We start from the raw sequence: 26618 nt of genomic DNA, 5'->3' as shown, positions 1-26618 counted from the left end.
TACCCTCTCTGCTTTTATTTTTCAAGACTAAATAGATTTTGCTCTTTCAGGCTATGCCTATATTAGCAGGACATAACCCTGTCACAGGGCCAGGTGCTGGCCCATGTCTGCCTGCTGATTCCTATGCTTCCTGGCACAGTTAGGCCTTTGCTAAGCAGCATCTCCCAGACAATGCCAAAACACAGCATGGAGCAAGAACTGCTCCTACTATGCAGCTTGGACACAGCTACCCTGCTATGGAAAGCAGAATTCAGGGTTGTTGAGCAGGACTGAGACACACAGGAGTCTCTGTTCTGTAGTTCAGAAGAAATTCTTATTAGTCCTTAAATTCCTGATTTTACACTTAGCGCTATTCAATCTCACTCATTTTTACTACTGGAGTTCACAAGGTCATCTGGTTGTTTATTATATGGTATTCCGTTGCTTCCGTGTACTTATAAGTATCCAACTTTGTGTCACCAGTATATTTAATTACAGCATTCTTGTTCTCTATTGACAAGGCCATTAGTGAAAAATATTAAAGATCTTCGCCAGTACTAACACTTGAGGAACTCAGCTAGGAATTTGCTTATAGCTTTCGCCTCCATGTCATTATTCAATGAAGCCTCATTGTTTCAATTAAGCCACTAATTTCTAGGTGGTCTTGTATCATTTAATCTTCTGCAAAGAAGTTACAGTTAATTGTTACACTCTAGTTGCTAGCTGTCTCTGCACACAAACAAGTTCCTTGAACTCCTCAGTCCAACTGTTTTTAGCTTTTTGTTCCCTTAAATTCTCAGAACATAATTCTCTCTCTAGAGACTGGTGTTAGAGCAACTTTGCTGATGGATTAAAAATTTGTGATGGAGGAAAGGCAATTAAATTTTTGGTAGAAAAATACAAATAGGCAGTGATAGCTGGAGTAAGGTAATATAAATACACATTAGAATTACTAGTTTTCAACAGTTTTATAGGAAAGTGATTGATGCTAACAGTTTGTAACACAAATCCAGGATGTCTGAAAATCTTAAGTTTTACTTAGGAAAAGACTATTACAACATATTCTTATTTTCTTAAATATTTTTATAATGAATAATTCATGCAAAATAACTACTGTGTTCCACCAGATCTGGCACACAACAGAAACCATCCAAATGACAGTTCCAAGTTGCTTTGTTTCACAAAGATTTTTACTCTTAAAGGCACTGGTAAAAATATTCAAATATCTTGCAGTGATTAGATTTTGAGACTTTTGTTGCCCGAAAGTCTCAATTAGATGTTATTTATGCTGGTTTGTGTTCAAAGTTCTGTACTAATGTCACAGCTTCATTAAGGAACCATCTAATAAAAATAACAAATTATCTACAGCACAGAGGTGCTGAGCATATTCATCAGTTAATGTCTGTAAACTGCCTGAAGATGAATGGCACAATGTGTTCACAGGTTATTTAGTACTACAAGACATGGTATCAACATCAACAAGAGGCCCAAAAGGGAGAAAATGTGACAGGACCACAATAAGCCTGAGGTCTGTACGCAGAATACATTAAACTGAAGTCAAGCAAACTACACCATTTACCTCATTTGTGTCATCACTCATTACTGAAATTGTCTGAGAAAAATGAAAGATCCAACTGTAATGAAATGTAACAGAATGGTAATAGAAAAATTGAGATACTTATCATGCAGTTACTGCTGTATTGAATCCTACATAAACATTCTTCAACTTAACATAAACTTGCTGCCCAGACTCTAGCAATGCAGTCACAGCAGCACAGCTCTCAGTGCAAGCTGTAAAGCTCAGACAAAAAATAAGACATAGAATCACAGATTATCTGGAGTCGAAAGAGACCATACGGATCATTAAGTCCAACTGCCTTCTCCTCGTAGGACTACCTAAAACTAAGCCATATGATTAAGAGCGTCTTTCAGACACTCCTTAAACTCTGACAGGCTTGGTGCCGTGACCACTTCCCTGGGGAGACTGTTTCAGTAACCAACCACCCTCCCAGTGAAGAACCTTTTCCTAATGTCCAGTCTGAACTTCCCCTGAAGCAGCTTCACTCCATTTTCTCATGTCCTATCACTGGTCACCAGAGAAAGGAGATCAGCACCTCCCCCTCCACTGCCCCACTCAAGGAATCTGTAGGCTGTGATGAGGGCACCCCTCAGCCTTCCCCTCTCCAAGCTGAACAAGCCAAGTGACCTCAGCTGCCCCTCATAAGTCTTGCCCTTGAGACATTTATTTCACCATCTTGGTCTCCCCTCCTCTGAACACACTCTGATGTGTGTTTGATGTCCTTCGTACACTGAGGTGCCCAAAACTGCACACAGGACTCAAGGTAGGGCCACACCACTGCCGTGAAGGGTGGGGCAATCACTTCCCTTGACCAGCTAGCTATGCTGTGCTATCCAGGCTGGAAACCCACACTGAGCTGCATGCTACAACAGCTACACATCTTATGCCTAAATGAGATGCAGCCACAGTAACCCCTGACAGAATAGTAAGAAAATCTAAGGTTAAAGAAATATTTCACATGTATGTCACAATGTCAGTTTAATGAATTTCAAAATAGAAAAGGAGAATAAGAGCAGAAAAGCAAAAGACACCTAGTCAGTGATACCTAGCACAGTCAGGTATATATTACATATCAATATGCTGAACAGAACAACCATATTTTACAAAAGAAAAAAAGAAGTTATGTACAATGAAATAAAGCAAATTTTTCTAATTCCAGTGTCAAACAATCCCCTTTGTTAGGAAATATGGTTATGTTGTTTGCAATCTGGTTAATTGCCTACATTTCTACTTTATACCTATTGACGACTCTCTGTACTTCCATAATTATTTCCTCGTTTAAAATATCTACAAATTCCACATACGTGAAGTCCTTCTGCTACTTCAGCAGCCTGTTGAGGTAGCTAGGTGAATGCTTCCCCTTCAATGCTGGTATAAATTAGCAGGCTATGAAAGTGTCATTAGTGAGAACTACAGCCTTCCCTAAAATATGTATTACTTCACATTTCACTCAGATAATTGTATCTACAGTTTAACGACCACTTCCTGCTTTATTGTCCTTTTGCATCCTTCCCTCTTGCAGGAAAGATAGTGGTAAATCTCTTCACAGACACACTACACATATGAGAGCTGACAGTATAAAGCAGAACAATGCAGTCTCATAGTCCTTCATGTCCTTCAAAACCCATAATATGAGAATACAGATGAAGTAAGAACAGGAAACAATCATGGACTAAGTGTCTTGAAGAATACCAATAACCGAATAGGCTAATAATCTCTTCAAAAAAGTATCCGCACTATGATTTGTTTGCAGCATTTTCAAAGCATATTGCCCAATTATAAAGATAATTAAGTCCTGACAAATTGCATCAGGATTTGAAGCTCTCATCAGAATAAAAGGCTTTCTAGAAAGTCAGTCCAGGAAATTATGTCTGTGCCTTAGAAATGACATGCAGTTTGCCTAAGAAGGAGCATGTAGTTTGTTAGGAAATCTTTTTCAATCGGCTGTGCAGTTACTACATTCCAGCTCACAGCTGGAAGCTCTTATCAATTTACCTTGATACACCAGCATATTTTACTATTGTCATCTCCATGTGGCTTCTGCTTCTCCCTTCATCTTTTCAGCATACACTGCAGACAATGTTGAGTGAAGCAAGCCAAGGTCTGTGGAGACACTGCATGCAGCCTATATAAGCGGGCTAGGTTAAATGTTGAGGCTTCAGAAAGAAAAGTGGTTAAACAGGCACTTTCATTGACATTAAATCCTGACACAATAGTTTCTTGATGAAAGAATTTTTTGTCTTCTCCGGACGTGAAGTTATATGTTTTTACTCCCAATTCTGGACCAGAACTAACCCACATTTAACTCCATCGAAAGTGAAGACAGTGGTCTGTTCCTCTCTGATAAAGCCATCCCTTTCTTCCCTAGTTGCTATGTGTAAGTTTGTAACTTACGGCACACTCTGCTTCAAATAATTGCCTTACACAGCATACAGCTCCTGTTTTGTGGACTTGGGACATGAACAAAACCTCACCTATGACAACTCTATGACATGCAGATTAGAATGTGCCACAAAGGACACAGCATTATGTTACACTTTCCTAGAGTTGGATAAAAAGTAGAAATGGAAATCATCTGAAATACTGACCCGGCAATATCATAATAAAATATTTCTGGCTCCCTCTGGTGGGCTTTAGCCGTGCACCATGTCAGCAATGTTACAGTAATGCAACAGCAAAAGGCTTTGCAAAGTTGTAACAAAAACTCTGAAGTCTTCCTTCAATACTTCTCGCATTTCTGTGAACCCTGAAAGTTAGTCAGCTTTTTTTAAAGGCTCCCATTTCATTTTATTTTTCTTTTCTTTTAGATTTCATATCCAGATACTTGAAAGGCTTAAAGGCTCTGGTTCAACAATATGTTGATCTAATACTTAAGTATTTGAATAGTGTGTGTCCCCCCCCCCATCACTATGTTCTCTGATTAAATTGTTCATGCTATAGTGTCAGCTTTTATAGAAACAAAACTAAGTTTAGGTACTTTAGGATTTCTTAAAATCTGTGAAGTACCATTTTCACAGTGCAAATCCTTGAATCTTTCTGAATTTGCAAAATCCCCTGTGTCAACAGTGAACATCAACCACAGATCAAGATGCTTTAACTATTTGTATTCTTAGAAAAGTTTGGTTTGGTTTTATTCTTTTCTCTCTTCTTTTTTTTTTTTTTTTTTTAATTAAGATTTTTCCACCTCAATAGAATGCTGGTTCTCCTTAAAATAGCTGGCTCCAAATAAAAGACTGGTTTAAATACATTAAAGTGACCAAAAAATTTAAAGATTTCCTTATATTTCTGTTGCATAGCTCATATTATCAGAGAATTCAGTAGCAGGAACATTCAAGCTCCAAATCAGAACCAATAAAGCGTGGGGGGGGTTTTTGTAATTGACTAAAAATATACTTAAAGAATTTTAATTTTATACCCTAATTTGAAAGCTGTTTATCTTTTTCTCCTGCATCTGCTGGTAAAAAGAAATCAGATGTCTGACATTCTAATGTAAACGTCATAGAAGCACTGACAAAGCTTGGTGTAGTCTTTCAGTTGGTTTTCTTTGGTTTTTTACAAGTAGGATGCTAGTTGCAGTAATCTGTTTAAATCAAAGTAGATGACAGATGATGAGTATGCCAGTACACTGCCTCCTGGTTTTACGTAATGGATGACCACAACTGAGCTTACAAAGATCAGTTTACCATCACAGATTCTAGACCGAAATTCCAGCCCATTCTTCAAAATATATTTATATACACTGATAGTATTTCAAAAGATTTTTTAAAAACGGTAAATTGTAAAAAAGAATTCTGAAAGATTGAGGGCTTCCCCTGCTACAGCTAATGTTTGCAAAGGCAAAATTGTTCCAGCTTCAAATGAACTGCCACAAAGATATAAATCTCTCAAAGACTGATTCCATGTGACTCGGATTTTCAAAGGAGGGAAGCAGAGCACACTTACAGGAAAAAAAAAATTAATTTTAGATCAGTATTAGTTAAGTGTGAAAGCAATAAAGCTACCAACAGACAACACAGAAGACTTGACATAATGCAAGAAAAGTGAAACGGTATTCTGGTTTTTAATGTCTCTAATCTGAGAAACATGTTCCCATGACAGCTGATATACAACTGGCAGCCTGCTGTATCCAGCTATGAGTCTGACTTAGCTAATACTAATGAACAATGGAAACTCTGTCCTCAGTTTTGAAGTAATATGGTAGTCCCGCATTTTTCTTATATCTGGCTCAGAATTATATGTTGCCTGAGAAATGTTCGTTGAATAACACCGTTTCTGAGAGAGCAACTCACAGACAGCTAACCTCACCACAGTAAATGCACACCTGCTCTGGCTTCTGAAACCAAACAGTACATACACCTTTTATACCATATGATGTCATGCTCAGCAATAAACTGGGGGGGGGGAGGCTGGCAGGAGCCCACTGCTTGGGAACTACCTGGGCATCTGGCTTGGTTGGTGGTGAGCAACAGTTTTAGTTTGCATAATTTTTCTTTTGTGATATTTTCCCCTCTCTTTCTTTTTTTGTTTTGGTTTCTTTTTTCCTCTTTTCCGTACAAGCTTTTTAATTATTATATTTAATTATTAAACTGTTTTTATCTCAGCCCATGAGTTTCGTTCTCACTTTTACCTTTTCAATTCTCCCCCCATCGCACTGGGGCAGGGGAGTGAGCGAGTGGCTGTGTGGTGTTTAGTTGTCGGCTGGGGTTAAACCACAACACGGGACAATAAATCTTCTATACCACAGTAAAACCACTTTTTATGTGCTCACAGTAGTAACAACTAAGGTTCTTGCCTAAGTAGCACATTTGCAATGCTTTCTAATTAACTGTAGAAAACCTAGTAAATGCTGGAATACGTGGGACAAGTCTCAGTAACTTGATTATATCCTCAGGCTTTAAGAATAATAGTTACAGCTCCCTCACTGGACAGCCACAATTGTAAAGGCATAAAAAGATCTCATTGCACAGTTTTCAAATGATGGGGGGGAAGAACCTGACTTGCTTTTTTACATTTCATATGACATCATGAACTTTCTGAAGGACTGCTTTAAGGTTTATTGTAACTAATCAGAAGCATATAACCAGACCTGGATCAAATTACTTTGGTATACAGTAAAAAGAGTTGTACTTCCATTTTGAGTAAAAAAAAGAATGTTTCATGTCTAGTAGTTTTAAAAAAAACTATCCAAATTACATTAGGGCTGCCTAAAAACAAAATGTGTTTAAGTTCCACTAATGCCCAAAATTCAGTGTTGGATTCCTTCTCATGTGCCAGGACTGCTGCTAATGAGGTGGGAAATACTGGCATTGGAGAAGTGAATAAAAGGAAACTCAAGAGATTTACATGCAACTCTTCTTCTGGCCTAGAGACACACTCTTTTCAGATCAGCATCAGCTGTAAGAACTACTGCACGCTTGAGGGAAATACAGGAGAGAGCATGCATGTGTCTTTACAACATAAATTATAAATTTACAACATGTGCATATTATCTAGCCCTGTTTTTCCGCATCAACAGATGTGAAGAAAACTTTTCCAGGCTAATTAGAGGCTTGAGAAGAGTGGATCACTGCAGCATCTCACCTACTGAGAGCTTTATCACAGTGACAGGAACAAGGTGGCACACTGGGGCAGCAGGTTTGGATCAGTTGTGTCTTCCTTGAAGGAAGTAATGTTTCCTATGCTTACTCATTCCATCACTGCAGAGTACATTCAGATTTATGGTACTATTATTCTCATTTGGCTTAGACACTGTATGCTTTTAAAATCAAATGCATATTTCTCTGGTCATCTTATTTGTTTATTTATTTAGGAACACTTTTGACAAAGGTATCACAAAGATCTGAAACAGTGACTGATCGCAGAAGTTTTATGAAACTTCTGATTTAAAATACCTTGCAGCAGATCACTCCTGAGGGACATACACTTCAGATGTGCTCCACAGAGCCAAAACAATACATTTGTATTAAGCCCTGAATCTTTGTCATTAAAGGACTCGGTTATTTCATAGCTGCCTTTGTTCAGCATGTCACCTATGCTCTACAGGAGGCTTCAACTAACAGAACCCCATGCCAGTCTGAATGGTAACCCGTAAATAAAAGTATATCTACTTTAAAATCACTGAGAACAAGGATCACAACTTCTTATCTTTACTAAAAATGTTAATGTGTTTCATTTACACAAGATTTTCCTCAAATAAACCCCAGCTAAGTAGTGCTAGTAGTGTACTAAATGTGAGAAGGAAAGATTAATAAATAACATTAACACAACCGAAAAGTTATAGGAATAATAGGCTAATAGGCCATAGGATTTCTTATTATTTAAAATTGAATTTAAAGTTTGTGACACAGCTCCAACAGAAGTATCAGAATCCTATTCCCAATACAAATGTATCTATGTTATTTTATTAAGCTTTTGGCACAATAAAGTTACAGAAGTCTAATGTTGCAGGATCATATCTATTTTATTTCAAAGTCTCTTAGAAATAGCCAGTTAAGATAAATACATGAAGAAGCTACAAAAGAAAAATAGTTATATTAATCTAGAAAGAGTCCAAAATACAGACTACCACAAAAAAAAAAAAAAAGAAAGATCTCTTTGCAACATGATCTATAATAATAAAGCATTTTCTCTTGAATAAAAAAAAAAAAAAAATCGACATTTTTAATGACCACTTGAGATTGGTGTCAGGTTCTATAGGCTAAATTGTGAGCCAATTTTCACTTTTTGCTACAAAACAAATATGTTAACAACAATGCAAAGAATTATGCTCTTCTGAAATGACTGAGGGCAGACATCCGCTATAGTGAAAGTTTTCTTTGGCCTCTCCCAATGATGTCCACGACAAAAAGAAGCAAAACCAGGATTAGATAAAACTAAAAAAAATAATTTAAAGCTTAAATTAAAGATTAAGATTAATTTCCTTCCCACACACAGAGCAAGATCAACTTGTTAAAAAAATAGGTATCATCATCATGTGTTATAGTTTTAAAATGAACTAATATTGAACAGATAACTAGACAACTGTACATATTGGGAGAAAAAAAGCATTTGAACCCTAAATTCAATGTAGAGGTAAAACTATTCTAATGCCTTTGAAAGATACCACACAGTCCCTACCTAGAACTGTATGAAATCCAAATCACTAACAGCAATAAATATCATCTTTCATAATCACATGACCAAGTATCTGAGAGCACAAACACCTTAATTAACCAGGTCATGACTCTGAAGTTATGTAGCAATTACACTGAAACTGAAAGATGAACAGGTTAAGTGAACACTAGTGATTAACACTGCCCAAGTTTAAACATTTAAAGATAAATGGGAGGTGTACCTGTCTACATAGTAAACTAAATGACTAAGATTCTAACTTCACTTAACAAAAATATATCTATGACCCTTTTGGTATAAAAAACACTCTAGGGTTTTATTTTGTGAAAGCATATTATTCCAAACATCAAACAGAACTATTAATTTTTTACATATTTGGTTTAAAAAGTATAGGTATTTTATTTCTTGCATATCAAAAATGCTAAGAAGGAATTGTGAACTTCATGAAACTAATTCTCAAAAAAACTGCAAACATTAACACACACCAATTGACTGAAATTGAATTAGCTACCTGAAATGCAGTCTTTTCCGTAGGTCTCCTTGATGCTGAATGAAGGCATCTTTAGAATAATTCAAACCAAGGAATCCTAATTTTCAAATATCCTCCTACTTATACTTCATAGGTGACATCATGTTTAAACACAGTATTTTTTACATTTATTTAAATTTCTCCATGAATGCACTGAAGTCCAATATCTGCTGAAGCTGTCTACATAAAGTCACTCATACTATGCTGAATAACTGTCTTGCCTGTGCATCCAGTATTTGCTATAGCAACAGATGCTTGCCATACAAATTCCTTTTTTCACATAGCAGATCAAACAGCAAAGAGACAATTTTATCCCAGAAGCAAGGCCTTTTTCATTTAGCTCCTCAATCTGTCAACAAACTGTTCCTTGAAGACTCTAGCCAAATAAAGCACTAAGTAAACAGAAAAAAAACCCAAAATACCACCTTGGGAGGTTTGCCGCTTTACTCTATTACTAGCAATGTCATCATTATTTATATATATAGCTACTGGTTTCCAGCTACCGAAGCTGAATCTAGATAATTAAACATTTATACCATCCCCTGCTGTGCCATAATGTCTAAATGCATCCAAAGAGTCCTAGGTGTGCTGTTACACACCTGGGACTGAAACAAGGAACTTGCTGAGCTACCTTTGATAAAGGTCTACACCTGGAACTTAATAGCACATGATATGGTTTCTGAATATTGCAACAGGTGGCAAATACAACTTACTGCTCAAGAACTGTTTCATGTTCTGTTTCCAGAATTGCAAATAGCTCTATTAATTTGAAGAAAAATGAAAGTGAAAATTTATTGATGTGATAAAGTATATATTGTTATTACACTGTTTCCATACACATTTTAAGATAAGATTATTTTAGGATAGCTTAAAGAATAATTTAAACAGAAAATGGATAGATTTTGCACAATTTGAAATTAAAAGATAAATTTTTAGTGCTGCCAGGACAGAAGAAATAGTTGGCAAAATTAAAGCCAGCCCCTCTAATTCCACCAGGCTCTCTCTAAATCAATGCTTTTCAGAAATTCAGTACCATCTAAAAGCAAACCAACTACTTCTAATTTCTATACTATAAAATTACAACACCATAGTGTACACAAGGGCAAGGTTTACTGAAGAACTAGTACCTTTTTTACACTGACTGTTATAAGTGAAAAAATTATACAAGCTTTTGGGCACATAAACCCTTGCTCATCTAGTACAGAGGTACATATCTGACTGTAAAAAATTTTGAGACTTATCTACTGTTCTAGTTAGTTTTCTGTTCATTCTTAAGCAAGAAACATATCTGAGTGTTCTTCAAGCACTGAGCTTGCTAAGAAAAGGTAAAGTCTCACTACATAGATAAAAACCCCCATGTAGTCATTAGATTGAACTAGTTAAGACCATTCTGAAACTACATCATGTCAAGAAGATGTTTTATTTTTATTTTCCAATTAACTTTCAAATACAAGAGGAGGAAAAGCAGACTGGCAGTTCCTAGGACATCATCCCCCTTTCCTTGAACACTAGATCTGTGCATGAGGAAACAAGTCAAAGGGCAATGTGGTGAATAAAATAAGACAAAATCAACAACAACAAAAAAGAACAAACTCTCATTCCTTCTCCATGTCCATAAACTTCTCCAGCAGGTCACAAAAGTTAACACAACGTTGGACTATAATGTAGTGTAATCTCCCTGTTCCTTTACTGCGATGGCAAACACAGAGTGTATCTTAGTATGACAGTAAGGCCATCAAAGTTAACAACACATGGGATCTAATTTAGGGGAAACATTTGTATGCCAATTTAACCACCAGTAGGATGCATTTACTGCGTGTGGTCTTCATTAAGATTTCAGGAAAGTTTAAACCTGGAACTTTAATAAGATGTGTGTATACTGACTAACATGTCACATCAGGACAGTCTTGAAAATAGTGAAAATGGAAAGATAGGTACCATTTTTGAGTAGAGAACACGATTTGACTGTGCAATCACAGTAATTTTGATAGAGAGAAAAAAAGCAAGTTAGTATTTAAATGTATTTACAGAAAGTCCGTTTTATTTATGTTTTGCAATCCAACTCCAAGAAACAGAAGACACACAAACCACAGGCTTCCGGTGCCATGTTCATTAAAAGCACCTTCTGCTACTGGAGCTGCATTCTGTAGTGATGAAGGAAACAAGAGTGAGCTCTGAACACAGTAAGATAAAGGAGAGCAGCTTAGACAAACGGATACATGAGAAACAGGCTCAGACAGCAGCCTAGGACAAGTGGCCTTATGGGAAGATCTAAGTTGCCAACTCTCTGACTTGGTTTTAGAGATCCCAATCTGAAAGACAATACTCAAGAGCTGAGGAAAATCGTTACACTTCCTGCAGCAGAGAGATACCTCAGAAAATGATCCTAAGTAACAGCCGGTACCGGAGGCTTTTGTCAGAGGTATTCTAAGTCTAGGAAATACTATATTGGTTTTGCAACTCTTGTTGTAAAAAAATTTTTTTCTAAATTTCAGTAATCTGGAAATTAACATATTCCTTTTTTAACAAAGACATACCCTTTAGAGCATATACAGCTCATGAAAACCTTGATGAGACTCAGAGTGTGTTTTTTCATAAGACACAAATTCAGTCTGAGTCAAGTGTCAAGAACAGGGTAAGAGTTTACCCAAACAGCTATTTTCCACTAGCAAGGCAGCAGCGGTAAGAGGAGCAATTTATGGTTTCTACAAATACTTGTCACGTTTGTGCAATTCCAGGTGAGAAAGCTGCAGGGCACTGTGGAGATACAGACCTGCTACACAGATGGTTTAGAAACAATCGGATTCTTGATAGGGCCCAGGACCTGTTCAGAATGGCAGAAGTAAAACGAGAAACACTTTCTCTCTTGTTTAACAGTGAAATTTCCACAAAATGACAGGAAGCATTCTCACCACCACATTGGTCTCTCCCAACTGGAATAATAATAGTCATTACTCTGGAACATAGTGAAGTAAAAACAGGGAACAGGAAGTTTTAACTGCAGTAAGACAAAGGGAAGGAGAATAATGCCCTATGATAACTGCTTTTGATCTTTTCTAATGTAATTTTATATAGAATTGTTTTATGAGACTAATTTGCTAAAAATAACTGCCATTGTCTGAACTCTGTCTAGGAATCTCAAAACTTATTAAACTTCAATTTAATGATTAAATTTCAAATAAAATTCCAAAAGCAGTCAAGTCGTTAGAGAAATAAACCTAGGAAAATATTCAGAAAATTCAATTTGAATTTGCTTAGAAGAGTCTTTGAGATGACTTTACAAAAAAAGATTCTGCAGGTTCTTAAGGTTGGTGAAGGTTGAAGAAAATAAAGACAGAACAAGGAGGAAGTTCCCCAGCATTGCTCCTCAGGTTTATCATTTACAGAATTATAAACAGTTCTGTTGAAGGCTTTGATTTACCTATAGAAGTTTAAAACAGATTCCCTAAAAACAACTTCCTGAACCCACTAAAAGAGACGAAAGAACAGAGAAAGTATCAGAACCTCCAAAGGCCAGGCCACCAAATTGCCCATTTCATGTCACTTTAAAACTTGTCACTTAAAAACAAACACTTGAAAAACACAAATTGATTTATCTAAACCTCAAATTTCCATAACTAAACACTGTACATGGATTTCATCGAAGTTCTTAAAAGCCTTATCATGACCAGGAAGAGAAGTATATATTCTTCCTTGCACTGAATGAAGGGAATTCTAGAAAATTAAGACTTCCCCTCACTAGCAGGAACATAAAGGAATCATGGTTTCTCTGAAGTCCCCTTTCTCCTTCAGCCTTTATAAAACACACTTTCTCTGTATCATAAATACACATATACACCATCTTTTTGATTCAGTTGATTCTGGTTTTATGAGAGACAATGAGGAACCACATGCTAACTTCTGGGATATAGGAAAAAAAAGTGCATTTCACTACTAGCAAAAGGCATTTTCCCTCTCTTTCAGACAGGGCAGCACTGATCTAAACATTTGTTGCGAATAATGTTGCCATGTAATTTAATTAAGTTGCATCTAACTTGAACCATAAAACCAGTCTTTTTATCTCTGTTCATGAGAGAGTTACTAAGCAAAGAATAAGAAAACGACCACTTGAAAAACAAAACATGAATTGATGTATCTAAACCTCAAATGTCCATAACTAAATGCTGTATAGGGATTTTATCAAAGTTTTAAAAAGCCACATCATGACCAGCAAGTGAAGGAACCTAAATCAGAAGGAATTAAGTTTTCTCTGCCAACTTTTTCCAAAAACTTCCTATATTAGGTTGCTTATTTATTTGTTTTCTCCAGAAATATCAGTGATTACCTTAAAGCCACTGTCCCCAAAGATACATACCATACAATTTGACTTAAATTCAGGATAAAATTCAGTCAAAATTAAAATATTGTAGTACTTCTTCATTTCCTACTATTTGCAATGAGGACATGTTTTTGCACAAACTGTATTGAGCTTCTTAGTCCCTCATCTTTTTAATCACACGTTCCATGATTTTCAATTATATAGTCATACTACTCTAGCTAATGGTGTTGCTTGTTTTAATAAAGTTAGGAATATAATTGTCTAATTCATCTAAGTGAAAGCAAGATGATCCTTTGAATCTTTACTTTTTGAAATAAACTTTATTTCAATCAGCCTTAATCGACTCTGGTTTCTCAAAGAGCATCCCTCTACCTCAGTCAGATTTTGATTGAATGATAGTGACATAAATGCAAGAAATACTTCAAAATGTACCTTTGCTACTTAAATAAAAACAAAACAAAAAAAAACAGACAATGGAAAAAATTCACTAATCACACTATTTTTCAATTAAAAATCCAATGTTTCCTTCTCAGAGATGATCTTACTCTTTTATAACCTATCATAAGTTACTCCTTTCTGGCACATTTGGATCTCCACTTTGCAACACTACTTCTTTATATACTGTGATACCAGACTAATGAAGCACTGGGACATTCATTAGTCATTCCCACATTCTATGTGGAAAAAGGCATAATGAGCTTTACACTCCAAAGTGGTATTAGAATGTAATATAAGTTCCTTTCATGCATGTTTAATGGTACAACTACAACATTACAACACAGTCAGAATTCATGTCCAATTTGACCTGGTTTGGCTGGGACAGAATCACAGCCCAGCCATGCCAGGCAGGCCGTTAGCAGTTTGGAGTCATCCAGGGCAGCTGACCTGAGTTAGCTACAGTAATGTCGTGGGCATTATAAAGCGTGAAGGTTTGCTGAGGAGAGAGAGCTCTTGTGGGGTTCCTTCTGCTCCTTCTCTGGCTTCTCCTGAGCACTGCTCTCCTGTCGATTGTGACTGCTGCACACCCATTTGGCTGAGTATAACTTCATACGCCTTTGTTGGTATTAGTGCTGTTTCATTAAACCTGTTTCCACTTCAACCCACAGATCTCCCCTTTTCCCAGTTCCCCTTCCTGGCCAGTGAGGGGTCATCAGGTGATACAGCAACTGTTATTGTTTAACCCCGGATACAGACTGAACGTAGACACAACTCCATTCCCCACCACCGTAAGTAGCACCAGTAGACCGGCATATGATTGTCCCAATCATTCAACACCATGTGCTGTCCCAGCTTTTCCCTACAACCTTAGTCTTTATCAAAAGATGTGACGATTTCCACAGGGGACATACTAAAATGTCTTTCTACCCTCTAACTCACCACAGACCTGATGCTCTGAATACACCTCATTTTCCAAATCTGTGTTGTTTAATTGGGTCAATACACCACCAACAGTCACCAAGCATCTATAGCTTTATCTAGCAGCACGGTAGATTGAACTTGCCATTCTAGGGTTACAAAATACAGAATAGACCTCTTAAGAAATATCAGAATTCATACCTTCTATGATATGCTAACAGTGGAAAATTAAGGATAACAAAAAATATTAAGTATTCTCTAAGTGGGATAACCTACTGGTAAATGCTGTATCACACAAAATTAAAAAATTCTGTTTATACTGAAGTATCTGTTTTGGTGATATCTGTATACAGTACACCAGGGTTTTTAATTGACTGTTAGCACTAAAACAGCAAGATCAATACCACTGTTGTCCCTACTTCACAATCTTTGTAGTTGAGAAAAAGTTGACCTAAAATTGTTGTTTCTGTCTTCATAACTTCTAACATCTTCATAAAACCTGTTTCGAAATCAGCAGAAACAGATATTACCTTAAGCAACGTGAGGCACCAACATTATTTCTGGGAAAATCGAACTAGTTGATTAGCTAGAGAAACTCCTGACCCTTCCCTCCTTAACGCATGTAAACAGTAAAACTAGAAAATCATGTAACTTTGTTACTGTGGCCTCCTTTTTTCTGAACCATGTATGTGAGTTAAATGTGACCCTTGATACCATCAGTAAGAAAAAATTACATTTATTTTAGCAAAAGACTTTGCTTTGTGTACATTCACCAAATGCATATGAATGTTAAATAATTTCTTTACCCAATCTAATACAGGAACTTGCCAAGCATTACAAGGCAAGTTGCTTTTGCAATTGTAGTTCTTTAGAATACATTAAAGATATTTCATGGAAGAGCAGATTTACACTAGCTCAGGTAGTTTTCTCAATTTTGTTATTTAAAAAAAATCACATTTAATCGGTAAAATATTGAAATACATCCAGGCTTATTCTCAAGTTGAGATTTATACTACCTTTTCTAAACATAGCTAAAATAAAATCAGGTTAAAATATTTACTGTAGGTGTAATATTAGCAAAACAAACATGGTGTCAGTGACATGTATAACATCTAACACTATTTCAACATTATGCTCAATACAATATGTGCACTACATTTCAGGAATGTCTGCATACCATTTAATTTAGAAAATAACCTATATTAGTGGACAACTATGATATTGCTTGCATATTCCTAAATGTTTAGAATAAATGCATTTTTTCCATGTTTACTGGTACCTAATTGTATTGTCATTAAAAATCAAAACTGAAGGACTATGCTAAAAAATAATTACAAGCTAAAATGTTGAGTGTATACATTTCAATGATGCCAACATGACTACCACAGGGTGCAAAAATTATTTTGATAACTTCACATCACTTTGATAAAATTCATTTGTATTTTTATGAGGGAAACACCTACAAGACAATTAGCTACTTAATTTTGCTAAACTGTGCACATATCATATCGCAAAACTAAAGGAAAAGTAGGGGCATGCTCACAAAAGCTGCAAACAGAGAGGAATATCATGCATACTGTTCACAACAACTCACAGATTATTAGTAAATTAGCTGAAAAGCAAGTAAGCCTTTCATGCCAAACATTACTTTCATTTTAATGACAGTAACTCCCCTTGCCTTCAGCAGGAATTACATGTGTGTAAATGAAAGCAAATGTGGGCCAGGAAATAAGTCTACCCGTAAAAGAAAAAAACTTTAGACAGAAAAAAGGCTCTAACCACTTTGTCCTCCTGGAGTTCACATCCACGAAAGCAAGAAAGAAAGGACAGAAAAAAGACAAAGAAGGAAAGAGTCACTTTCATTTTGAAAGCAAGCAGTAGCATTTGTTAGTAAAATAAACAAATACCAAAGGAATTAATATGTATCTTTCTTATTTCCTCCAGCAGTGAAGATATAGTGAAAAATATGTAATTTTCTTAATCCTTTCATGAGTGAAATTGAGATGATTTTATATAGCAAAGAAAATACTTGTACAGAAAAACTGCACAAAGAAAATTATTTTCATACAAGTAATTTGGGAGTGATGTCTGAATTACCTTAATAAAATAAACGGGACATCTCATAGAAAGGATTGAGAATTTGGTTCTACGTGCCTTGGTCCACAGTACCACAAATGATTAGAACGCATCAACCCTTTGCACTTGCAAAGAGTCCAGTGAAATGAAGAATGTTTGTTTACTACAGCCAGATATAGGGTATGCATATTGGCCAAACTGCATGTTAGTCACTCAATAGATCTTTAAAATACTAGAGTTTTAAAGCAGAAGGAGACAGTGCTTGTCACTGCATCTCACGTCAGATCTATATCATTTATACTTTCTTTTTCATACCCATAAATATTATATACAAACAATTCCAGCAATTATTATTTTCCTTGAAGGAACTGTCTTTTTAGCTCTCTCAAATTGTAAATGGAATAATATTTTAGAAACCAAAAATATTCAAAATGCTTTCAGTCAAAACTATTCTCCATTTTTGTGAATGATGAATGAGAATTTTTTTCTGGTACCTTAATTTCACATGCCAATACAGAGACTAAATCTAGGCATGCAATTAAGCACTTAGCTTTGTTGGAAATACAACTATTCACCAAGAAGGGGTGACAACTTATTTTATAGCTTTGTTGTTCAGAAACCTATATGACACATAACTTTGTGTTCCTGTGCTCTTACAGAAGTTTTAGGTCTCCCCCAAAACTAGAGATACAAACAAACAGGATAGAATACAACAGAGGCCAACCAAGACAGTCAGGCACACACTACACAAGGAGAAGCTGAGGGAGATAGGTTGTTTAGCCAAAAGAAGGCTGGAGTAGGGAAGGGTGCAAGAAGAGGGAAACTACTTGCATTCTTCAACCGCTTAAAGCTGAGCTATAGGGAAGACAAAGACAGAATCTTCTCACACAGCTAATAGACAAAACGCAATAACTAAGCAATTGGACTGGACATAAGGAAAAAAAAAATCACAAGAGTGGTTAAGCACTAAAACAGGTCCCCCAAAGAGATTATAGATTCTCCATTCGTGGAGATTTTTACAACTGAGTTCAACAAGTTCCTGAAAACCCGGTCCGACTTTGATTGGAGCAGGAGACCAGTCCTATCTGACCCAACTTACTCTACGATCCTACATACAGTGGTAAAAGATTAAAGATTTTTCGAAGATGCTATGGGTTTTAGCAACATTCTCAGTTATATGAATAGCAAATATCACTGAAAGCTATCAAAATCACAGGACTTCTAAGCATTGTCACTCTGTGTGCAGAGACACGTCTATCTGCACACCACCAGGTGCTCTGCTACTTTCCTAGCAGGGCTTCCTGTCCCGCTGCAGTCAGAGTGGCAGTAGCGCTCATAGATATGTTGAACGAAAACATCTAGTGCCTCAGTATCTCATCCTCACCTCTGAAGAAATATACTCTACTATGCAACAGGAGCATAATCTATAAACAGATACTTTTAGCACAGAGGCCAAGAAACTTTTTTAAATTGTAAGTGCCTGATTAGGTTGCTTTCTCAGTGAATGTCTTGCAGCTGCCGGAAGAGGTAAGTAACAGCACAGAAGAGGAACTGAGTCAGAATAGTCCAGCTCCCCACTTTAAAGATGCAGACAGCAATTAAAAATGAAATTTTTAAATTGAGGAAATTAAATAAACTCTAACAAGACACAGTAGGCAAAACAGCACTCGACAAAAATAAAAGTTTTAAATACATTAAACTGAAGAAAAAAGTAAAGGTAGCAGAGTTCACAAAAAATTGGGAACAGACAGTGATATTTCAAACTAGGAAATAGGAACATGCTTAAAACAATCAATAATGAATGAAAAATTCAAATATGAAGTAGAAGAGGTTAAAATTTATACAAAGTTTTAAAAAGTGGCCAGATCCTTGAGAAAACAATTTTTGAGATTAAAAGTATCTTTATTATTTGATTTTTGTATTGTATGGCTTAGCTTACTGTTCTACGTGCCTAGGCTGACTATTCCTTAGAGCAGGATTGCCTGTTTCTAGCACAGTCCTTAATGTCTTAACTTTTAATGTCTTCAGTTTTGATTTCTGTTTTCCGTATTCTGCACTACACCAACTATCCCTGAAATTTTAAAACAGAATATAAATAAAGCCTATAATATTTCAAGAAAGTGCTTCAAAGTTGTACTATTCCCTTAAAATTTTCGCTACACAAGATCCAGAGTTTGGTCACTTGATGACAAGTAGTATTATGTGTAGTATTCTCCTCAAAGATACACACTGAAGCATGGGATGAAAGGCAGCAAATACAATTTGGAACATGGAAAATTCAGACTAGACATATGGAAATTTTTCTTCTATTTTTTAATCATGAGAGTGGTCAAGCACTGGAACAGGTTTCTCAGAGTGGCTGCTGAATCTCCATCCTTGAAGATCCAAAACTCAACTGGGACAAGGTCCTCTGAAAAATCATGTAATTCAACATTCTCTGAGCAAGAGGCTGGATGAGATGACCTCCAGAGGTCTTTTTCAACCCAATTATTCTATGATAATTTTTCCTCACCCATGAAGAAAATCTAGCTGTATTACCCTTTTAAAATAGATTTCTCCTACGTACAATACGCCTACATATATGTAAATACATATGTAAACATTCTGTTTTGTCATTCATGTGCATTTGTTTCCCAATTGTATCTCTATTCCAAAAATAATGGTTAATATAATTTATCCGTTGTCCTGACTACTTTTATGCTGTTATAACATAGTATTCCAGTCTAACCAAATTGTAAGTGATAATTGTATATAGAAAATGTTACTTATTTATTATTCTAACAGTTTTCTGCAAACACACAGATGATATGCACCTCTCCATACTATGAATTATGTTCTAATCTGTTTTTTTCACTCAGTAGTATTCACCTAAGATACAAGGATTTTTAAAACACTTACAAGGAGTAAAACCATAATACACAAGAAGAAATGTAAATTCATACAAGAAAAGTAAATTCAGATGACAATGTAATGGAGTATACACACAAACCAGTAATAAGAGACAACTCAGAAATAAAACATTTAAAAGTCAGAAACAAAACTCTCATTACAACACTGATACATATGTTAGAAAGGACAGTTTAAGAGTTTTGAGACAGTTTTTCTATTACCTACTCTTGTGCCATCCACTCCACTGTCTCTTTTTGTCAATTCTTAATTTGTGTTCAAATCAAGAGTTTCCAAAAACCAAACTTAACTTTAATCACTGAAAAGATAGAACACATACTAAATGCATCCTAAGAATGTAAGCAAGGAGAACATACCAACTAACACTTCCTAAAACCTCAGACTATATTAGTGAAAATCATGGGTAATCAATAACTCTCACGTATCAAAGATATTATCAGTAGAAGTCCCACTCTGTTAGCTCAAATGCTGTCCCAATGTACAAGCACCACTCAGGGAACAATTAAAATAATATATTTATAAACTATGTATTAAAAGAAGATGAAATATTCTTCTCAGAAATTAATGCCACAATGAAGAGTCTCAAAGACTTCATCATATAACTGTAAGCTTTCCAACACATTGGTGGCTTTGAAAGGGCAATTAAGACTGAAAATCCTGTTATTTACACTGTGATCATAACAGTAATCAAGACTTGGTTCACACAATCTACCTATGTTGAATAACTTCCAGGATGAAGAATCTCTTATCAGATAGAGGCTATGAAATATAAAGATAGGTGAAGTTCAAGACAAGCTATCACACTTTACTAAACACCTAAGACTACCTCCAGCCTCTCAGCTGCCTCCCCCACAATCCTGTCAAACATTCTTGAATTCACTGCAGTACAATGCGACTACTGATATGACTGACCATATGAGAGAAATGACCATAGTTGGTCATTTCAATAGCTAAGACATTTAAGAAATTATTCAACTCAGTTCTCAAAGAACCAATGCTAAAAAAGCAACGAATCAGTCAGACTTCAGTGGTATTTGTTCTGTTCCATGGGAAAACACAAGTATATTTTAATATCAGTTTTACAGAGAAAAGCCTTAATTCCATGAATATTCAGGCACAGAGAAATATTAGTAAAATGACAGGAATTCCATCCCATACTCAAAATAAATCTAGAATTAGTCAATATCTGCACCTTATCCTTTTAAAAACAAAATCTGTTAGAAGGTCAATCTGACATCTGACTGCATGAGCCAAAGCCACTCTTCAAGACAGTATTTCTTTATCTTAAGTGCCTAAAATTATCAATTTGTCTAAAATTACCAGTTCTTCATTGTGTCAGGATCATAACAACCTCTAAAGTTTTTGAAAGCTTTGAAATAGAGTGAAGAGTTCAAATATGCCTAGCCTTTCAAATATGCCTAGCCTCTGTCGAAACCGAGACCATCATCTTCTCTTTAATGAGATTCAAAACAGCTACCAAATGAAAATAGTTTCAAATACAGAAAAGCAGTAACAGAAATAGTTTGTGCAGTTGTCGTTTGAATGGAAAGATCATATCCATATAGTTTGTATTAAAGTCACAGGGTTCTGTTAAAGAATCAAGAGAATCTGAGGTGTCAATACAGAAATGCAGATTCTGAACATCAGTTCTGCTAGGCCTCAGTTTGCAAGAAAATATTATAGGCTGGAAAGGAGCAACATATCCTGTTTCAAATTATAGTTGTAGCAAGGTTTTTGCTCTTAGTATTAAATGCAGCAATTTGAAGAAGTGTTCGGCTGGGATGGCACACTACTTCTATACTGATGAGGCACAAGCAGAGTCAGCAGCTTGGCCAGGGCCAGGAGCAGGGTACAAGGGGTGACATGAGGCAAGCCATGCCCACACCTGTAGGGTTATGTCCCGCAGCATACATGCAAGAGGAGCAGGGTAGTGTCTAGGACTGTAACAAGGGTCAGCAAAGAATCCAGGAACCAGCAGGTCCATGGTGAGGAGGCAGAGCTGAGGCAAGCCGGGAAGCCAAGCCCACAGACGCAGGTCAGTGAGGGACCTGGGCAGGCAGTGGCATGGCTCAGGCAGGGAGCGAGGCTGAGTGCCTGAGCTGAAAAGCAGCTCCCAGGCAAGGGGGTGGAGGCCCCAAGAGGGCTCATCGCAGCCCCTTCTCACACAGCTCTTTCCCCAGGGCTGATCCCAGGTTACAGCTGCACCACATCAGAGCTGCCTGTGAGCACAGGCAGCCAAACCCCATTTGGGGAAGGAGTGGGGAACGGTACTAAGGACCATGACATATGCTAGCTGAATTGTAGTCCTGATAAGTTTGGATATAACTTTCAAAAGGACAAAGAGGCTGACCACCTCAATTAAAATGGAGCTGATCATTGTTTAGAGATGTCTTACCAATCATAGATGTTCACTATGGCATTAACATTGTTCTCATATAATCAGGACCAGATTTCAGATTGGAAGTCTTTAATACAGTTGATAACACAAACTCTATTCTATTCATGGAGAGACAGAGAGGTGAAATTCATCCTAGTTAGAAGGGCAACTTTTAGAGCCTCTGGTTGCAAATTTCCAGCTTCTAATTAAGAGCTTGGTTTGGAATGTTTTAGCAGCTGACCTTCCTTTCTTTCAGACATAATTGTACTGAGATGCTCCAGGAAGGTGAATACAGTTGTAGGTTATCAGATTTGACAGATGTTACACAGACTAAACTGAAAAAAAAAAAAAACCAAACCCCACAGTCGGTTAAGAGAAATCCTTTTCTCAAGTTTGCAATGTCACATGTCTTTTCTAGAGAAACACAGAATCAAACTGTGTCTCCTAAGGACCAACTTATTTGTATGCAACAGGAAATTATTGAGTTTATCCCAAATCCTAGTGACTTAGAAATCTTGATTGTGACAGACTAGTTCTTCAGTGCTTGTCAGTTGTCAGCAGAATGAAATGGATTACACATTAGCACAAGCATGCTGAAATTTTGGGGTTTGACTCCATACAGATGGTCACACTGCAAGTCCTGCTGTTATAATCATTCAGCAACGAGAACGGTGGTTTTCTGAAAATCAAACATAGCCTCAGAGAAATAATCAAATTGCAAAGCTTTCACAGAACTAGAGGGAGCTGAGAGAAGTTCCCTACTTATACTTCACGTGTTTCACACGCAGTTGCTGGGTCCTATAAAACAACTGACAATCTCTTACTTTTGATGTTCAAATCAAAAGGGAGAAGGATGTTTCAGTGGCTGCGAGTGATAGCAGGCTGCCAAACACCCTGAAAGAAGGTATTCAGCATGCATCAAGTTAAGTTTTCAGATGAGGGTTGTTTTATTCTTCTACAAGTGAAATGGTTTACTGAACTGGAATTTTGAGCTGTTGAAATTTATATTCACTGCACACAAAGTTGTATCTATCTGGAAGCTGTATTTGTCCAATATTTTAGCATGTAAATTTCTCAGCTGCATAAACCTCATTCTGCTGTGTACTGCCTCATTCAGTGTGGATTTCCCTACATAAATCAGTATAATTAAAAAATGAACAATAGTATATTTTGTATATCAGTCGCACCTACATTGCTAAGTACAATTACTGGTTCCTGTCATGTGATTTATTATTTCAGTTTTAATCAATCTGAAATTGTTCATAAACATAAAAGATGACAGTTCAAGGTCCCTTACTCCCATGAAATTTAAGCCCTCATCCTGGCTGAATACTCCATTCACTAAGATAATAAACAGTCCAGAAGCAGCAGTACCACCATTATCAGTTTTATTTGAAGGAACTCCCACATAATGATAATTTTTATACAACCTGAACTGAATTTTAATGCCCATATTCAGGCACTGTAAACTGAAAAAGGAATAAATGATCCAATCATTCTGAGAATCCTAACCTTATGCTTTGATAACAGTCAAACATTTCCATGTCCTGCTCCTACTCATGACCATGAACCCTGTAAGCAGCAGTCCTCCTTGTGACCTTTGAAAGAAGTGTTCTTTGCAATTCTACATCTTCTGAGATGCATGCGGCTAACACTGGTCTGTACTATAAACTATTTAGTAGCAGAATCTGTTGCAATGTCATGAGTTTTGCTTGAAACTACACAATATCAAAAAGATCACAGAGATCAAACAGCTCCATCAAAGAAGATTTCAGACAGTGTAAGAATCACCTTATATAAGGTCCAAAGCAGACATGCATAACCTGTCAAAAAATGTCTACAAAGACCAAAGAAAATCTAGCAAAGTTAAAACAGGAAGTTATTAGAAGTCATCCTTCAAGAAGCTGAAGTTGTATCCATTAAGTAAAATGGAAAAGAATGAATTCTGGTAGACCAAAAATCATTTAACGCAATAATGTGTATAAGCATAAAAGAGATCGTAAATATGAGAATGCCACAGTCTGCCTGAATTAAATCTTTTGTATTCATGTTCATGGTGATTAGAGAGATACTTACTCTAGAACATTATTTTATGCAGAATGAACCAGAAGATATACTTCAAACTGATATTTCAGAAAGAGAAGCTATAAAGTAAGTCAACAAAAAAAACAGTAACAAATATTTAAAATTAGATGATATTCAGTGTAACACATCTCAAGTCTAAAATACGTAACTTAACTGTAATACAGAGACTTTCATTGGCCAGAATAAAAGGTGACAAATATGATGCAAATTTATTAATTTTTAAGGAACTTCAACATTAGATCAACTGAATAATAGACGAGTCTGACATCCACATTAGACAGATTTGTAGGAACCAAGATAGAGAATAAAATTAGGAAGCATATGAATAAATTATGATAAAATGTGGAAAAGTCAGAATGGTTTTAGTAAAGGGAATTTGTGTCTGTTCCATCTATTAGATTTCCTTCAAGGAGTCACAGAGAAGGTGAGTAAATGGGATTTATTCATAATGCTGTGTTCGGCTTCCCGGCTTTTAAAGAATCTTAGCTGACATGGAATAGGAATAAATTCATCCATGAGAAAACTTAATTGGTGAAAAGACAAGAAGAAAAGAACAGGAATAAATGGTCAAGGTTTTTTTAAGGGAAAGATATCACCAGTGAAGCCTCACAGGGCATTTGTATAGAGATACTCTGTCCAGCATTTTCATTAACTCTCTAGAAGATAATTGAATGAGAGACAGAAAATCTTATTTATCCCTCTAAATTGTCAACAATAGTAGAAAAAAAGCCAGCTGAGAAGAGTTGCAGAACAGACTCATAATACTGAAAGGAGAAGTCAGCTTACAGAAAGACAGGTTTAGGTTAGACAGTAAGAAAATCTTTCTGTAGTGAGGATGGTGAAGCAGTGTAACAAATTACCTAAGAGAGTATGGGAGAATCTGATTGGAAATCTGTCAAGAGAAGTCAGACAAATATCTGCCAAGTTCACATGATCCATCCTGAGGACAGTCTAAATGATGAATCAGAACATTTCATTAGGACATGAAGCCTTCCTCCTAATCCACTCTTTCTGTGCTTCTAAGTATGTAGACTTGATGACTCAAATATCTGTCCTAATTGCCTTTTATAATCAGATGAAGTTAATACAGAAATTATTATATCAGTTATTACTGGCAACACGATTTACTTACTTACAAAAACACAATAAAAATACGTGAGCTTACTGAAGACAAAATTTTAAAAATCACCTTAACAAAATCCAATGCAATTTGAAAAATTTACACATAATCTCAGTTACTTTAATTATCAGGAAATAGCAGATTATTTTATACATTGACAATCAAAAACGTGAGTCGATTATTTAAGCCTACCTTTCAATCTTGGAAAAAGAAATATATAACATTTATACCATTGTCTCCTGCCTTCCAAAATTTGCAGATTGCATGGTATTTACAATGAACGTATTACAGAAAAACATAGATGTATGGAAATAAATTACACCGGAAAAATGTTATATTACTAAATACTAAATTATTAAATTATTGTATTGGTTTACAAAAGACATGTTTCCACAAAAGATTAGCATAAGACAGCTTGAGTATTATCATGAATATTCTACAAGTATCTGTCAGAATGAGATGTGTATGAGATGTGAACATTTATCTAAAATGTTGAATAAACTTCTCTCAGAACTGTTTTCTGTGATTACTTCAGTTTTGCTAAATTTTTTACTCTATGATCCAACTTTGTAAAAATTCATATTGCTGTTTCACCTGTCGTTATAAAATAAACACCAGTATACTAGCTGTAACCTTATATTGTTAGTACATTTAATTTTTTTCCTAAAAATATTTTGATGTTTGTATGCGTATTTATACGTACCTATACAGAATATATGTGCATACATATAATAGATTTAAAGATACTAGATAAAATTATTATCTTTATAATTATTATAAAATTATAATTATTACAAAAATTATCTTTATAATAGATAAAATATTTAAAGGTTTCATAATATATTGTTTATACTGTTATAACACTAATTTTACAATAGTTTTGTACAGGAGAGCCTGGGCAAGCAGAAAAGAAACAAATCCTTGCTCGAACATGAAATAATCGGTGTCTCAATATTGGCATCACTAGATCACTAGATATACCTCCCTGTCTCCAATACAGAGACTCAACCTTTAAATCAAAAAGGACTTGTACTTTCATTAGTCTGTTAGCAGAAATGTGGCATATATTAACTTAAAAGCCATAGTCACAAATCCATCTGCAACTGACAATTACCTGAAATGAGGACAGATGTCTTAAAAGCCCCTAAAGTAGGTATCATTACCTCCTTAAAGGAAATCCGT

General features: G+C 35.9%; 1 protein-coding gene across 24 annotated transcripts in view; it reads right to left on the bottom strand.

Annotated features, from left to right (window-relative positions):
- Positions 1-26618, bottom strand: part of RIMS2 (regulating synaptic membrane exocytosis 2) — a 478829-nt gene that overhangs the window by 366151 nt on the left and 86060 nt on the right. For 11 of the 24 annotated variants that reach the window (XM_086465565.1, XM_086465576.1, XM_086465572.1 and 8 more), the window contains one exon: positions 16651-16662. The exons of the other annotated variants lie outside the window; for them this stretch is intronic. In XM_086465565.1, coding sequence (XP_086321691.1) covers positions 16651-16662 — 12 coding nt within the window. The remainder of the gene's footprint in view (positions 1-16650; positions 16663-26618) is intronic. 24 annotated transcript variants of the gene reach the window in all.

Source organism: Leptosomus discolor, chromosome 5 (genome assembly GCF_034619465.1).
Source record: "Leptosomus discolor isolate bLepDis1 chromosome 5, bLepDis1.hap2, whole genome shotgun sequence".
NCBI lineage: Eukaryota > Metazoa > Chordata > Aves > Leptosomiformes > Leptosomidae > Leptosomus > Leptosomus discolor.
The sequence above is the reverse complement of the archived record's forward strand: the minus strand, read 5'-3'. Positions and strand labels throughout refer to the sequence as shown.